The sequence below is a fragment of the Pteronotus mesoamericanus genome, unplaced genomic scaffold (genome assembly GCF_021234165.1).
Source record: "Pteronotus mesoamericanus isolate MK-2021 breed Mesoamerican mustached bat unplaced genomic scaffold, CSHL_Meso_final scaffold_232, whole genome shotgun sequence".
Lineage (NCBI taxonomy): Eukaryota > Metazoa > Chordata > Mammalia > Chiroptera > Mormoopidae > Pteronotus > Pteronotus mesoamericanus.
The window spans coordinates 22,483,562-22,499,556 of record NW_026555311.1 but is presented as its reverse complement, the minus strand read 5'-3'; the positions used below and the strand labels follow the sequence as shown (position 1 = coordinate 22,499,556).

Genomic DNA, 15,995 nt, shown 5'->3' with positions numbered 1-15,995 from the left:
GAGGGCACAGCAAAATTAACTGGGTAGAAGTGAGGTGAAAATGTTGACTATTGAGTTAGAGCCTCAAATATTCAATAAATATCAGATACAAATATTTGCATTATTTAATAACTGTCATTCATGATCTAAGGTAATTCATAGATCAGATCTGAAAAATATCTGAGACAGTTTCTAGTTCTAAATTTACTTAAATTTAGAAATACATATCTATAATTTAAATAATATAATGATCAATAAGATAATCTAAGTAAATATGTAGAATCATTGAAAATGTAGACTATATTTATGAAAATAGATAAATATGACATTGAGATTTATGTGCATCACATTTAAATTTACACTTTACAAAACATTTCTACATTTAATGAAATTATTTAAATATATTTAAGAACTTCTAACTTGTGAACATTTAAAACCTTCAATAAAAATAAAACATAAGTGAGCATTTGAGATCTTGTTCCCAGCATATGCCATCAATTTTGGCTCAAGTAAACTCATAAAAATTCTCAAAAAAAAGAACAACCCCAAAATCTATAGTTTTGTATTTAAGAACATAAGCCCTAGATTCAGATTTTCTGGATTTAAATATTCACTTTACCACACACTAATCAAATATACATCATTTGGTCAACATGAATATCAAAGGAAATACATAAATGTCTTAAAACAATGTTTAGTACATAGTAAATACTTTTAAGTAAAACTATTATTCTTTGCATAAAATATTTGCAAAGGAATTTGCAGTTTAAAACAAATAAAAAAATCACCAAGTCATAAATACACATAAATGAAACTGTGCAGATATTAAATATGGTAAAGAATACAGGATAGGTGCATATATATACATACACACACTGCATCATATATTTGAGTGTGTATGTATATAATGCAGTGTGTGCGTACTTTGTAGGCAATGCTCTCTTTCAACAGTACCAGGTGATGATAAAATAAGTGTGCACAAGCTGAGCTGAAGTTATGGAATGTGATCTTAATAATAAGTGAAAGATATATAATTAAACAGTGTTAAACTTACCATTGTTCCATGACCTTGAACTTTTTTTGTCAAAACATTAAAAACTCCAAGAGGACATACAGATGGCCAATAGACATATGAAAAGATGCTCAATTTCACTAATCATCAGAGAAGTGTAAAATAAAACTACAATGAGACACAATCTCACACCTGTCAGAATGGCTTTCACCAATAAATCAACAAACAAGTGATGGCAAGGATGTGAAGAAAGGGGAACCCTTTTGCACTGTTGATGGGAATGCAGATTGTTGCAGCCACTGTGGAAAGCAGTATGGAGACACCTCAAAAAATTAAAAATGGAACTGCCTTTTGACCCAGGGATCCCACTTCTGGGAATATATCTGAAGGAACCCAAAACATTAATTTGAAAGAACATAAGCACCCCTGTGTTTATTGCAGCATTATTTACCATTGCCAAGATACATAAGCAGCCCAAGTGTCCATCAGTAGATGAATGGATAAAATAACTATGGGTCATTGACACCACAGACTACTACTTTGCCGTAAAAAAAGAAAATTGTACCCTTAGTGACAGTATGGATGGACCTGGAGAACACTATGCTGAGTGAAATAAGCCAGTCAGAGAAAGACAAATACAATATGCTTTCACTCATATGTGGAATCTATGAGTGAAAACTGAACAAGCAAAATAGAGACAGACTCAGAGAGAGTAGGATGACAGCTAAGGTGGGGGGTGGATGGTTAAGGAGTGTGGGGATTGAGCAAAAAAGAAAAAGGACTTACATACACGGACAACAGTGTGGTGATTGAGGGGCTGAGGGAGGAGGTTATAAGGGTCCTAAATGGCAATGGAAAAATAAAACAGTAAAAATATTTTTAAAGAAATCTCCCTTAGTATACTGTAATTTAATACATTGAAAGTTCAAATGTTTTAGTTCTTTGTAAAAAAAACTTAACAAGTAGTTTAAACTCTGCTTGTCTTTTTGTTCCCATTGTAATTGTATAACTTCTTATATGGAGCAAACATCTTTTCAAAGCCTTGGAAAATTTTTGTAAATTTGAATCAGTTTCCAAAATGTTACCCTTTGTCATATTAGTATCATGTCTGACTATTCTTTTAACATGAGGTGTTTTAGTGGCACCATTTCCTCTGGTGCAACTTCACTGCAGCCATCACAACCATTTTCTTAAAATGGTTTTATTTATTTATTTTTAGAGAGAGGGGAAGGGAGGGAGAAAGAGAGGGAGAGAAACATCAATGTGTGGTTTCCTCTCACGCACCCCCTACTGGGGACCTGGCCCACCACCCAGGCATGTGGTCTGACTGGGAATCGAACTAGTGACCCTTTGATTCACAGGCCGGCGCTCAATACACTAAGCCACACCAGCAAGGGCCCATCACAACCATTTTTATGTGCATGTTGACACAGTCACCTTCAAAAAGTCACTCTGGCTTCACATCTAGAGTGCCTTGAACAGCAGCACTGTCAATATTCACACAGTCAACTATTTCATCCATAAATAAATGTGTGCTTGAATCAAATTTCACTTCCAGCATTTTTCACTTTATTTCTCTGTTGCACTTCCATCATACTGGGCCTTTTTCCTCTTTAAATTATGTATTTTTGTAAAATTTCACATGCAGTTTTCACTGGGAGCAGCAACACAACCATCGGCTTTGCTGTCTATATGAACTGGAGAGCAGATGTTCAGTAACCAATCACCAACAGACTTTGAAAGAAGCAATGTGATCTGGTCATGTATCATAATGTGTTTCTGTTATTTATATGGTGATCTGCCAGCTGAAGAGCTAAGAGTTTTTGTACTTTATGCAATCACAGTTTATGTGTCACAGTAAGAGAAATTTGAACTGTGTTGTTAGAGACTGGTGTTTTTAATTAACTGTGATGACTGAATTTGCGTATCCTGGAACTATGTTAAGTGAAAACAGTCTGTATTTGAGAGATTATTTCTTATCACTATCCATCCATCACCCCTTAGAACTCATATTTTTAAAAATGACTAAATGACTACCAGAAAGAAATGTTTAACAGTTGCTCTGTAGTCTTTCCTTGCTTCCTCAGTAGTATCTGAGAATTGACATTTGGCTATATCACAGAATGTATCCAGAATCAAAGATAAATTATGAATAAGAGGTGAAAGAGGACATCCCTGTCTTGTTCCCAATCTTAAGGAGAACATTTGTAGATTTGCCTGTTCAGTATGATGCTGGCAGTGGGTAGGTCATATATAGTCTTTATTATGTTTAGGTATCTTCCCTATATTTCCACTTTGCTAAGAGTTTTTATCATAAATGGGCCCTGGATTTTATCAAATGCTTGTTCTGTATCTATTGATATGGTCTGCTTTCTCCTATCTTATTCAACGAGGTACTGGAAGTCATAATCATACCAATCAGAATAGAAGAAAAAATAAAAGACATCTAAATTGGAAAGGAAGAAGTAAAACTGTCTTTATGTGCAGATTTCTTGATTCTGCATATAGAGAACACTAAAAATCCCACTAAGAAACTACTAGAACTGATAAATGAATTCAGTAAAGTAGCAGGATACAAAATTAATATCCAGAAGTCAGTTGCATTTTTATATGCCAATAATGGACTATCAGAAAGGGAAATTAAGAAAACAATCCTATTGACAACTGATTCAAAAAGAATAAAATATCTAGGAATAAATCTGAGGATGTAAAAGACCTGTTTGCAGAAAATAATAAGACACTGAAGAAAGAAATTGAGGAAGATACAAATAAGTGGAAGCACATACTATGTTAATGGATAGGAAGAATTAGCAACATTAAAATGTCCACACTACCCAAAGCAGTCTATGGATTCAGTAAAATTCCTATCAAATTACTAATGACATATTTCACACAGAACTAGTACAATTATTTCAAAAATTTATATGAAACCACAAAAGGTCCTGAATAGCAACAGTGATCTTGAGGAAGAACAAAGTTGGAGGAATCACGCTACCTGACGTCAAACCATACTAAAAGGCCATATTGATCAAAACATCATGACTGGCAGAAAAACAAGTACATAGGTCAATGGAACAGAATAAAGAGTTCAGAAATAAACCCACACCTTTAGAGTCAATTAATATTTGACAGAGGAGACAAGCACATACAATGGGCTAAAGATGTTTATTAAATAAATGGTATTGGGAAAATTGGACAGATATGTGCAGAAAAATGAAACTACACCACCTCCTTATGCCACACACAAGAATAAATTCAAAGTGGAGTAAAGACTTAAATATTAGACCTGAAGCCATCAAGTTCTCAGACGAAAACATATGCAGTAAAATCTTGGACATTGCAAGTAGCAATATTTTTTTCTGATATATCTCCTCAGGCAAGGGAAATGAAGAAATAAACATATGGGAAACAAATTCACCAATACATCTGATAAGGGGTTAATATCCCAAATTTATAAAGAATTTATAAAGTCCAACACCATAATATATACAATCCAATTAAAAAGTGGGCAAAGGACCTGAATAGACATTTCTCCAAAGAGGACATACAGATGGCCAATAGACATATGAAAAGATGCATAACACCACTAATCATTAGAGAAATGCAAATTAAAACCACGTTGAGATATTACCTTACACTAGTCAGAGTAGCTATCACCAATAAATCAACAAACAAGTACTGGTGAAGCTATGGAGAGAGGGAAACCCTTTTGCACTGTTGATGGGATTGCAAATTGGTGCAGCCGCTGTGGAAAGCAGAATGGAGATACCTCAAAACATTAAAAACGGAACTGCCTTATGACCCAGCAATTCTACTTCTGGGAATTTATTTGAAAAAACCTGAAACACTAATTCGAAAGAACATAAGCACCCCTATGCTTATTGCAGCATTATTTACAAACACCAAGATATGCGGCAGCCCAAGTGTCCATCAGTAGATGGGTGGATAAAACAACTATGGGTCACTTACACCGTATAACACTACTCTGCCAAAAAAAGAAGAAAATTTTACCCTTTGTGAATGCATGGATGGCCCTGGAAAACATCATTCTAAGTCAAATAAGCCAGTCAGAGAAAGACAGATACCATATGGTTTCACTCATATGTGGAATCTAATGAACAAACTGAACAAGTGAAAGAGAGACATTCATAGATAGAGCAGCCTGACAGCTCTGGTGGAGAGGGGTGGGGGATGGAGGGGTCATGGCAGAAAGATGTGGAGAAAAGGAAAAAGTACTCATGCACATGGACAATAGTGTGGTGATTGCCAGGGGAAAGGGGGTGTGAGTGGGATAAATGGTAATAGAAAAAATACAATAACAAAGCTTTCTGCTCTAAGCCCCAGTGGCTGCTGTTGAAATGGGCAAGTTTATGAAACTCGGGAAGGTGGTTCTGGTCCTGGCTGGACGCTACTCTGGACACAAAGCAGTAATCATGGAGAACATCGACAATGGCACATCAGACTGCCCCTACAGCCATGCTCTGGTGGCTGGAATTAACCACTAGCCCCACAAAGTGGCAGCTGCCATGGGCAAGAAGAAAACTGCCAAGAAACCTAAGATCAACTCTTGTGAAAGTTTATAAGTACAATCACCTCATGCCCACAAGGTACTCTGCTGTTATCCGCTTAGACAAAAGTGTCATCAATAAGGACTTCTTCAGAGACCCTGTTCTGAAACTCAAGGTCCAACAGGAGGCCAATGTCAAGTTTGAAGAGAGGTACCAGACTGGAAAAAACAACTGGCTCTTCCAGAAGCTGCAGTTTTATATCTTTTTTGTTTCGGTCATTAAAAATCAAAAATATATTTTAAAAAATACAATAAAGAAAATAGAGGGATCAAGTGAAAATAAAAGAAAAAAAAAGATAAATGAGAGTCTCACTACGATTGCTTCTTATCAAACAAATCATCTGTTTGCTATCAACTATTTATTTGTATCTAATTAATGATTAAACTTTAATTGATGAGTAACTTGTAATTAAAAAACATATTCTTACAAAATTGTTGCCAAGTGGCTATGTGAATAGAACGATACGAAAGCTGAAGAGACAACAGAACGAATACTCCCTGAGTTGACGTGGCCTGCATGTATCTGCATGTGTCCTATTTTCCCTCACGACTTCACAAAACTGCAGAGTAAAACAGTTGGAAGTAATGCCTGATAGTTTTAAGAACTCAACTATGCTGTTTCTCATGTTATGTTGACTTTTTCAACTTGGTGCAGGTGAAGCATATTGTGAGAGGTAGGTATCAATCCATACTCATAGCTACTACCATTTAGTAAGGAAAGTGATATTAGAAGATTAGTTTCTTCCTTTACTGTTATACTTATCATTGTATAAAGAAGATCATCTGCTTTTGAGTTTGACTCTCAATTTATAATTTCTCAGCCATTTGTTTCAGAATACTTTGTCCATTAAATTGAAATCTACTTATTGAAAACTTGTATTTATCACAAAAAGGCAAAAATCATAAAAAAATCACACTGATTCTTATAGTAGGTCTTCAACTAGTCAAAAGATAGTTTTCAAAAGTATAATTCCATAAAAGAAAAAGATTACTTTTCTCATGAAGTTTATGAAAAGTATGCCAAACTGGTTCTGCCATAGTGAAATTAGAAAATTTTCCTTAGTCATTTCCAATTTTTTGACCTAGTTATTGATAATAGGTTTTAAAAATGACAGATGAAAGTATAAAAGAAAATATGTTGACTAAGTAATTATTTTGTTGGATAATTTATTTGATAATAATCATGGCTCCCATATTTAAAAGCGTGTTTTATAAAAATACTCAACAAAATATTAGTGAATCAAATAAAACAATGTATAAAGAGTATTCAACACCATGACAAAGTGGAATTAATTCCAGATATACAAGCCTGGTTCAACAGTTGAAAATTAAAGTATATAATCCATCACATCCAGAGGCTAAAAGGACAAATCACATGATCACATCAATAGATGAAAAAAAAGCATTTGACAAAATTCAACATTCATGATAAATATGGCAAAATTCATTATAAAAAACTCCCAGTAAACTAGAAATAGAGGATGACTTCCTCAACTTGATAAAGACTATGTACAAAAAACCTACACCTAATGTAGTGAGAGACTAGAAGCTTTCCTAAGACCAGGACAAGGCAAGGATATCCCTCTCTCACCAATCCTTTTCAACATCACACTGAAAGATCAAGGTAATGCAATAAGACAAGAAAAAAGGTAAAAAGTATATAGATTGGGAAAAAAAGAAAAAACTGCCTTTATTTGCAGATAACATGATAGTCTCTATAGAAAACCCAAAATAATAATAATAATAATAATAATAATAATAATATCCCCCTGGAACTCATAAGTATTGTAGTAATGTTGCAGGATACAAGGTTAATAAACAAAAGTCAATTACTTTCCTATATACTCAGAATGAAGAGAAGTTTGAAATTAAAAATACAATTCCATTTATATTAACACCAAAAAAGTGAAATTATGTATTAATTTAACAGACTAAATAAAAATCTATTAAGCTCTGATGAACATAATCAAAGAACTAAATAAATACAGAGCTATTCTGTGGTCATCACTAGGAAGACTCAATATTGTCAAGATGTCAGTTCTTCCCAACTTGATCTATAGTTCAATTTGGCCCCAATCAAAATTCCAACAAGTTGTTTTGTGGCTATTGACAAACAGATTCTAAAGTTTATGTGGAGAGTCAAAAGGCTCAGAATACCCAATACACTATTGAAGGGGAAGAAAGTTAGAGGACTGGCACCTTCTGATTTCAAGACTTAATATAAAACTAGAGTGTAGCATTGGCAAAAGAAGAGTCAAATAGATAAATGGAAGAGAGAGCCCCAAAATAGGACCACATAAATATAGTGAAATGATTTTTGACAAAGGAGCGAAGGCAATGCAATTGAGCAAGAACAGTCCTTCTAGCAATGGTACTGGAACAACTAGAAATCTATGTGCAAAAAAACAAAACAGAACAAAAAAAGAACATAGACACCAGCTTTACACCCTTCACAGGAACAAAAAAAATTTCAAAAGGTATTATAGCCCTAAAAGTAACATGCAAAAATATAAAACACCTAGCATATAACATAGGAAAAACTTCCATGACCTTGGGTACGGCAGTGATCTTTCAGATACAACACCAAAGATATGATCCAGGAAAGAAAGAATCAATTAACTGGACTTCGTTAAAATTCTTCCCTGGGAAAGACATGTCAACAGAATGAGAAAACAAGCTATAGTCTACAAGAAAAAATGTTTAAAAAAATACACCTGAAAAAGGATTGTTATCCAAAATATGCAAAGAACTCTTAAAACTCACCACGTAAAAAAACAAGTAACCCAATTAAAAAATGGCAAAAGAACTGAACAGATACTTCACTGAAAAGGATAGCAGATGGTAAATAAGTATATGAAAAGATTTTCCACATCATATTTTACCAGGGAAATACAAAGCAAAAGAGCAATGAGTTACCAGTATACACTTATCAAAATTGCCAAAACCAAACACTAAACACTGGTGGGTATGTGAAGCAACAGGAGCTCTCATTCCTTGCTAGCAGAAAAGCAAAACTGGAGTTTGAAGGCTCCTTACAAACCTCAGCATGTTCTCTTTGATCCAGCAATCATACTCCTTGGTATTTACCCAAAGGAACTAAAAAATTTATGTCCACACAAATACCTGCACATGGATGTCTATAGTGGCCTTATTCATAATTGCCCAAACTTGGAAGCAACCAAGATGTTTTTCCGGAAGTGAATGAATAAATTGTGGTACATTCAGACAACAGAATATTATTCAGTGCTGGAAAGAAATAAGCTGATAAGCCACACAAAGACATGGAAGAAACTTAAATGTAATTACTAAGTGAAACAAAGCCAATTTGAACAGGCTACATACTATATGATTTCAACTATATGACATTCTAGAAAAGGCAAAACTATGAAGGGCTGGGGGAGGGGATAAATAGAGCACAGAGGATTTTTAGGGCGTTGAAACTACTCTGTACAATACCATAATGATGTAAACCTGTCATTATACATTTGTCCAAATCTATATAATGTACAATACCAAGAATGAACCCGAAGGTAAACAATGGAGATAATGATGTGTCAATGTAGGTTTATTAATTGTAACAAATGTACCACTCTGGTGAGGGATGTTGATAATGTGGGAGGCTATGTATGTGTAGGGTTAGGGAGTACTTAGGAAACCTCTGTCTTTCAATTTTTCTGTGAACCTGAAACTGCTCCAAATAATAAAGTGCCTAATTTTTTTAAAAGTATGCTATGTAACTCATATGTTCTGTTTTTATCATGATATTCTCACAAAAACTGTGCCAGGTAGTTGCTTTGTCTAAATTGTATATTTACAAATTAGGGACAGAATACTCAGAAAGGTTAAGGAACTTCCCTGGTATCCTAAAGGTAATCCATGGCATAGCCTGAACTAGAATTTAGGTTTGTCTAATGTAAAATTTATGTTCTTTCTACTTTACCCAGAGTCAGAAACCTATAGCCAATAAACTATATTCACTCACCTCTGGTACTGGTAAGAATAAAGTTTTATTGGAACACAGACAAACTCATTATTATCTATGGCTTCATTCACACTACAATAGCAGAGTTAAGCAGCTGAGATAGAGATATTATGGCCTAAATATTTATTATCTAGACCTTTACCGAAAAAGTTTCTCAACAATTATGTCTTCTCATGGTCACTTCTCATCCAAAATCCTGTGTTTGGGTTCAACTTTTAATTAGATGTCAGGATATAACTAATAAGTAATTCATAGAACTTAGTATGTATTAAATACCATAGACATTGAATACAATACAATACAATACAAATAAATACAATAGACATTGAAGATGATTTTTTTAAATGTGACACATAAACAAATTACATTATATCATAACCTCAGAGTAAATAACAGAATTCACCTGTGAAAATAAAATTTTATCTGTCCAAACTTATAGTTAACAATGAAGATAAAAAGTTTTGCAGATTGGAAAAACCTGTTTATTACCTGGAAAACAGCAAGTGTATTCATTTAATTTTCAATAATTTCTGAACTCAGTACAAACTAATCAGGTGAATGTTCTAAAAAAATCTTTACAGTTACTAAATCTTAAAGTAACTTAAAGAATATTTGCAAGCACATACATGCACAACTCGAAAAACTGAGGACAAATATAAAGACATTAATTATCTTCATGTCACTGATTCGGTGAACAAATATAATGGTATTATCTGCATGCCACTGATTCACTGAACAAATATAAAGATATTAATTATCTGTGTGTCACTGATTCAGTAGTCTAAATTCCATCTAAAAAGATATAATCTACTCTTCAAAAAAAGAACTTGAAATTAACTTACAAATTTTTCTTTTGTAACACTTTAATTCAATGATTTTCTGAAAATGTTTTAAGATTGAGAAAGTAATGAAACTGAAGATTTGTGTAAAGATCAGCCAATATAAGAAAGTCTATGAACAGCGAGAAAACAAATGAGAAGCATTCATAAAAGTTATTCTGAGAATAACTAGCCTCCAACCCATCCTTGTCAGAGAGACAGAGTATCTCTCTCTCACCACACAGACATAGGCACAGTACCCAACCCCACTCAACATGCTCCACCTCCGCCTTTCTGCTCATTCTGTGGCTACTGCCACTACAGGGGCCGTCAGAGAATGTAGAGGAGCAGCAGAGGGGAAAGAGCAGAGGTGGAATGGGAATGCACATAGGTGGGTGTGTATGTGTGTGCGTCCCTGGGAATGAGTGTGTGTGTGTGTGTGTGTGTGTGTGTGTGTGTGTCTATTTATTCCTCCAAAGAATCTAAAGTTTGTAAAATAACACTCAACCTAACATAGTTTATGACAAGAAAAAGAGAGTCAGGGTCTTCATGAACACTGCAAGGTGGGGATTTAAGAAAAGGTAGAAATGACCTCACTATTTAGTGTATCATTTGATAAATGAACTATATAAATTTCTCTGAGATATTAGTAGCAACCCTAAAGTACTTTCTTGAGCTCTTAGCTCTCAGCTTGTCAAGTGGTCCCAAAGAACCACTCCACCAAAGACTTTTCTGTCCTTTATTTTTTAGCTCTCCTTTTATATATTTTTTAAAAAAGAATACTCTAAAATTATTCATAATGACAAAAGAAACCAAAGACCCATGAATGATTTTGATTCTTTAAAAAAAATGTTTATTTTTGAAAAGGCTGATTTTTTTTTTTAAGAAACATCCTTTCAAATAGTCCTTTATGTACATAAAAAATGTTTTAAAGAAACAAAAAAGTCCTACTAGGTGTTACTGAAAAATTCAATAATCTGGAAAAATAAAAGATTATACTCATTTTTGCTATTAGCACAGATACACGCATTCACATTCACCTACCCACTCATAACTCTGACTCAGTCCACCCTTTTGACAAGTGATAATGCAAAAATGAATCAAGGGAGAGACACCAACATTTAGAGCATTAATCATCTTAACTCATTAGTCACAAATAAATACCAAAATGACATTTGGGGCTTACCTACCTACATAGAGAACACCTTCTTTGGTCTTTCCTGCTGCTTCTGCCACACCCTGTTTGGTTTTTTCAGCAGCAGCCACAACTCCCTCCTTGGCCTTTGAAAGCCCTTTCATGAGTACATCCATGGCTAATGAATTCCGTTACACCACACTGGAAAACACAAAATACACTGAATGAGAACTTTTGGATAAAACAAACCCAAACTAGAAACACCCTGAAAGATCAGCAGAACTCCCAAAAGTGTGAGGCTCTTTTAAGTGTACGCTTATTTCAAACATTAGACAAAGAAGCCTTTTTTTAGCTTTTCATTAAAAATTGAGCATGCCCCATCCATCTTGGCTAGTACAAATCTAGCTGCCTAAACATGGATTAGGATGAATCACCTCAGCTGTCCTTACTGCATGTCTGAGGTCGAGTTGCAGGTAAAGACGGACCCCTCTTTCCACTTGCCAGGGTCCAACGGGTAACAGTATAAATTAGAAGTACGTTTAGAAGACAGGACTGGAAAAGAAAGGGAGCTAGCTGGAGGCACGGGGTCGAGGGAACTCCGAAAATGAATCCCTGAGGAGCGCTAGTAGGTTGACCAAGGAGAGAGGAGGAAAGAGAACTACTCAGCCTGGGTGTGGCTGAACCTCAGGCCGACTGAGAGCCCACCCGCTCTCGCTCTAATCCACCCCACCATCCACCCCCGCCCTCAGCTATCTACCCCGAGCAGACGCCGGTTCGCCCCGCTCGCAGACGCCGGAGGCGTGCCAGCTACCCGCCCGGGCGCTCTCTGCGTGCTTGTCTACCTCTCCCCGCCCGGAGCCCGCACCTGTTAACCCCTTACCACCTGTTGACTCGCCCTCTCTGCACTTGGCATTTAATGAGTTGGCATTTAATTAGTTGATTACTTTACAGAGAGAATCGAGAGGGAGAACTGGGGTATTTAAGGTAAGAGAGAAATAAAGTTGGATGCTCACGCTCCATCCAGCATCCGAGCGTTTCCCGAAGGAAAAGCGTGTATCTCAGAAGCCTGACCTCTCAGCTTTTGAGAGGTGGGAAATAGCGGAAGCGGGAGGAAATCCTGGTCAATTTACTTTCCTCCAGCTCACCAAAGGGGTAAGCACCCAACTCTGAGAGAGACTTGACCCAGCGAGTCCTTGCTGCAGCGCTAACCCCCTGCCAGGCGTCCCCAAGGGCTCCTCTTCCACCAGGTGTTCTCCAGGATTTACGAAGCTGCCCATTTAGATCCACAGGTGCTTACCTGAGTCCCTCTGCTCCCCAGATGGCCGATTTGCCCTATTCCCTTAAAAACATTTAATCAATTCCCAAATAGTATTTAAATGGAAAGAGGGAAGATTAGGAGCGCTTAAGGAGGGCAGAGGCGGCACCAGGAGAAGGATGGTCCCCAGAGGAGGCTGCAGTAAGCACAGCCGAGGGGTGAGAGGCCGGGGGCGTGAGCGCGAACCCACGAACCTGTCGTCGAGTGTCACTCCCTGTCCCCAGCACAAGAAGATCCCAGAGAAAGAGACAGGGGGGTCGGAATGGAAGGCGGGGAGAAAGCGAAGGATGCTAAAGGGAAGGCTCGCTGGTCCTCGGGTCTACTTGAAAACCGGCACACACCTCACCCCGCGTCGCCGCGCTCGGTCGCTCGCCCCCTTTCTTGGGTTCCCTTCTCGTCGTCGCGATCTTCCTCCTCCTCCTCTTTTTCCTCCTTCTTCTCCTCCGCTCACCGCCCCCGCGGCTGATTTGTCAGCGCCTCTCCCCGCCCCTCGCCCAGCGCAAGCTGCTCGCCGCGCCGCGTGCACTTCGCTCTTCTTGGATGGGGACGCCGGTGGGGGAAAGGCTGCACCTCTACTCCGGGCGCCCGCCTGGTCCCGGGAGGCGGGAGGCGGAACGGCGGGGGTGTTGTGTGCTTCACCGCAAGTTCAGGGTCACGGGGACTCTTGTGGCGACCCGAAGCGGTTAGGATTGGGCTGACGTCTTTCTCTTTCCCATCCCCCGCTCCCCGTCTCTGCCTTTCCTTTGGTTTTACGCGGACCCCCTTGTCAGAGCCAATTTGGGGACGTGGAGGCCTAGGGATGAACCACCAAAGACAGAGTCAGTTTCTTGGGGAGCTGCTGAAGGGGACAGGCGGCTCGGAAAGGTGCTCGCAGAGGCACCGCCAAGAGCACGTTTCCCTCGTGAAATCTGATTAATGGTCTTAGAACACAACATTAGGGTGCTTTTGCTTAAATTGCCTCGAGGTTTTTGTTTGCTCTTAACCTTGCCGGAGCCAGAAAGGGTCCCGCGGGTGGACAGGAGACTAGTAAGGAAGAGTTACAGGTTGAGGAGGAAGGAGGCGGCTCGTCAAATCCTCTTCCCACCCCACTATCACCATTTTCTTTTCCACCAATCAGGGCCTGCCAGACCCAGGTTTTCCCATCAGCAGAATGAGGAATAAATATTCCCCAGCCCTCGAAACGAAGCGGTCGTAAGGTTTTTCGTTTCCAAAGTGGAATTTACTTTCCACACTCAAGTGCCTAGATGGCGGAGACAAATCCGGCGTGATTTTATTCTGCTGAATGATCGCATCTAATTTATTCTTCCCTCTCTTCTGAAACACACCCCTCACCTTCTGACTTCTGATTTGGGTTGCTCTCAGAGCTTACACCCACCCCATCCGCCAACAGACACACAAATATGCAAGCGCAGGTTTCAGGACAATTATTGCATTGCTTAGCACATATTCACCTCTTTCGGAGCTGGAGGGAAAACAGCTGTTCCTGTGGATCACGTCAGAATGGAGAACCAAGCTCCTCCCTGTAACAGAATGCCTTTGCTTTCTTTGCCTGGGAGGGTGATTTTAGCACTGGAAGGAAAAACAGGACGTGTTTTTATTTTGTTTTGTGTTTATTTTGGGCGGGGGGGGGGAATGCTTTCTCTGACCCTTGCACTTATTTGGGTCTGAGATTTGAATAATATGCAATGTAAATCTACAAAACAACCATTTGAAACCAAAAAGGGAGAGGAAGCAAGTACCTATATGCTCAAATAATTCCTTATATCACTGGCCTGCCCTTTTAAAAAGTAGCCTTTCCAAAACACTCTTGTTTCTTTGGGGTCAGAGGAAGAAGGCTACACTTGAAAGTTGATTTATTGTTTGTCTTTGAGAACTTGAACAAGTTATGTCCTCCTTCTGTTTTTTTCTTTTATAATGAGATAAACCCGTGACCCCTCTCTTTTCAACATTTTATTATGAAAAATGTTCAAAAATATACAGTAAGCCCTGGCTGGTGTGGCTCAGTGGATTGAGCGCTGGCCTGCGAACCAACAGAAGAGTCACGCGTTTGATTCCCAGTCAGGGCGCATGCCTGCGTTTCCAGCTGGTCCCCAGTGAGGGGTGTGTGAGAGGCAACTGATAGATGTTTCTCTCCCTCTCTTTCTCCCTCCCTTCCACTCTTTCTGAAAAGAAGTAAATAAAATCTAAAACAAAAATATGCAGAAATAGAATAGAGACTCCCCTGTGTTTTCCAACTTCCAACATTTTTCAACACGTGGCTAGTCATGTTTCATCTTTATGCCTACCCACTACCCAATTTTTATCACTTCTCTATTTTTTAAAATAAACTGCAAGAATTACATATACATTTTTCATCTTTAAATATTTCAGCATGTATCCATAAAATATAAGAACTAATAAAAATAACCTTAATAGTGTTAAGATGGTTTTTTTTAACTAAAGTATAATTTATATAAAATGAAATGCTCAGATCTTCAATGTTTCTTTGAATCAGTTTTGAAAAATACTCATTCATGCATTAGTGTAACCCACATCATGTTGAAGACATAGACCACTTTTTATCAGGAAATTTTCCTCATGTCCTTCTTAGTTGTATGTATTTTAGAATACAGTATGAACTCTTTTTTTAATCAATCTGATATCTTTCATTCAGCATAATATTTACAAAGTTCATTCATGTTGTTGCATATTATCAATAGTTTTTCTTTTTATTGCTTTTGTTTCTTTTTATTACTGCCAATAATAAATGTTTTCCACTGTGGCGTATTACAACCAGGTACATTAATATACTTTTACGGCAATTGTTTAATATATTATTTCATATGACATATTTATAGTTTAACAAGGATCTCCTTGAGACCCAGGGCTTTAAATCAAGGAGGAGAATAAAATAGATATTTTAGGCCCCACTCACTGCAGCCCAGTGAAAGAATTATTTTGAGTACTTGTTACTTTTTTGTGTTTGTTTTAGGATAGCATGATTCCACACCTTTCAATGGTACTTCATGATTGGCAAAAGAATAATGTACTGTATTATTTAATCATAACAAATTCATAAGTTAAGTTTCATTATGTACCTTTTATAAACAGGGAATCTGAGGTGCAAAGAATTTCAGTAACAGGCCTAGACTGTCTCACTCTTAAGTGGTAGAGCTGAGATAATCTAGCAGGAACTGTTCCAGGAGGC

General features: G+C 37.5%; 1 protein-coding gene and 1 pseudogene across 6 annotated transcripts in view; one reads left to right on the top strand and one right to left on the bottom strand.

The window, feature by feature from the left end:
- The window catches only part of SNCA (synuclein alpha), a 124,389-nt gene extending 110,067 nt beyond the window's left edge, over positions 1-14,322 (bottom strand). The window contains exons 1-2 of one of the 6 annotated variants that reach the window (XM_054591739.1): positions 14,260-14,322; positions 11,549-11,694 (exon numbers count right to left, since the gene is read on the bottom strand). In XM_054591739.1, the coding sequence (XP_054447714.1) occupies positions 11,549-11,669 (121 nt within the window). In that variant the 5' untranslated portion in view covers positions 11,670-11,694; positions 14,260-14,322. Of the gene's footprint in view, positions 1-11,548; positions 11,695-11,927; positions 12,147-12,790; positions 12,811-13,002; positions 13,125-13,149; positions 13,357-14,259 lie in introns of those variants that run through there. The other 5 variants (XM_054591737.1, XM_054591735.1, XM_054591738.1 and 2 more) reach the window with 5 other exon arrangements.
- On the top strand, positions 5,350-10,516 carry LOC129085218 (60S ribosomal protein L27-like; annotated as a pseudogene).
- Positions 14,323-15,995: the final 1,673 nt, after the last annotated feature.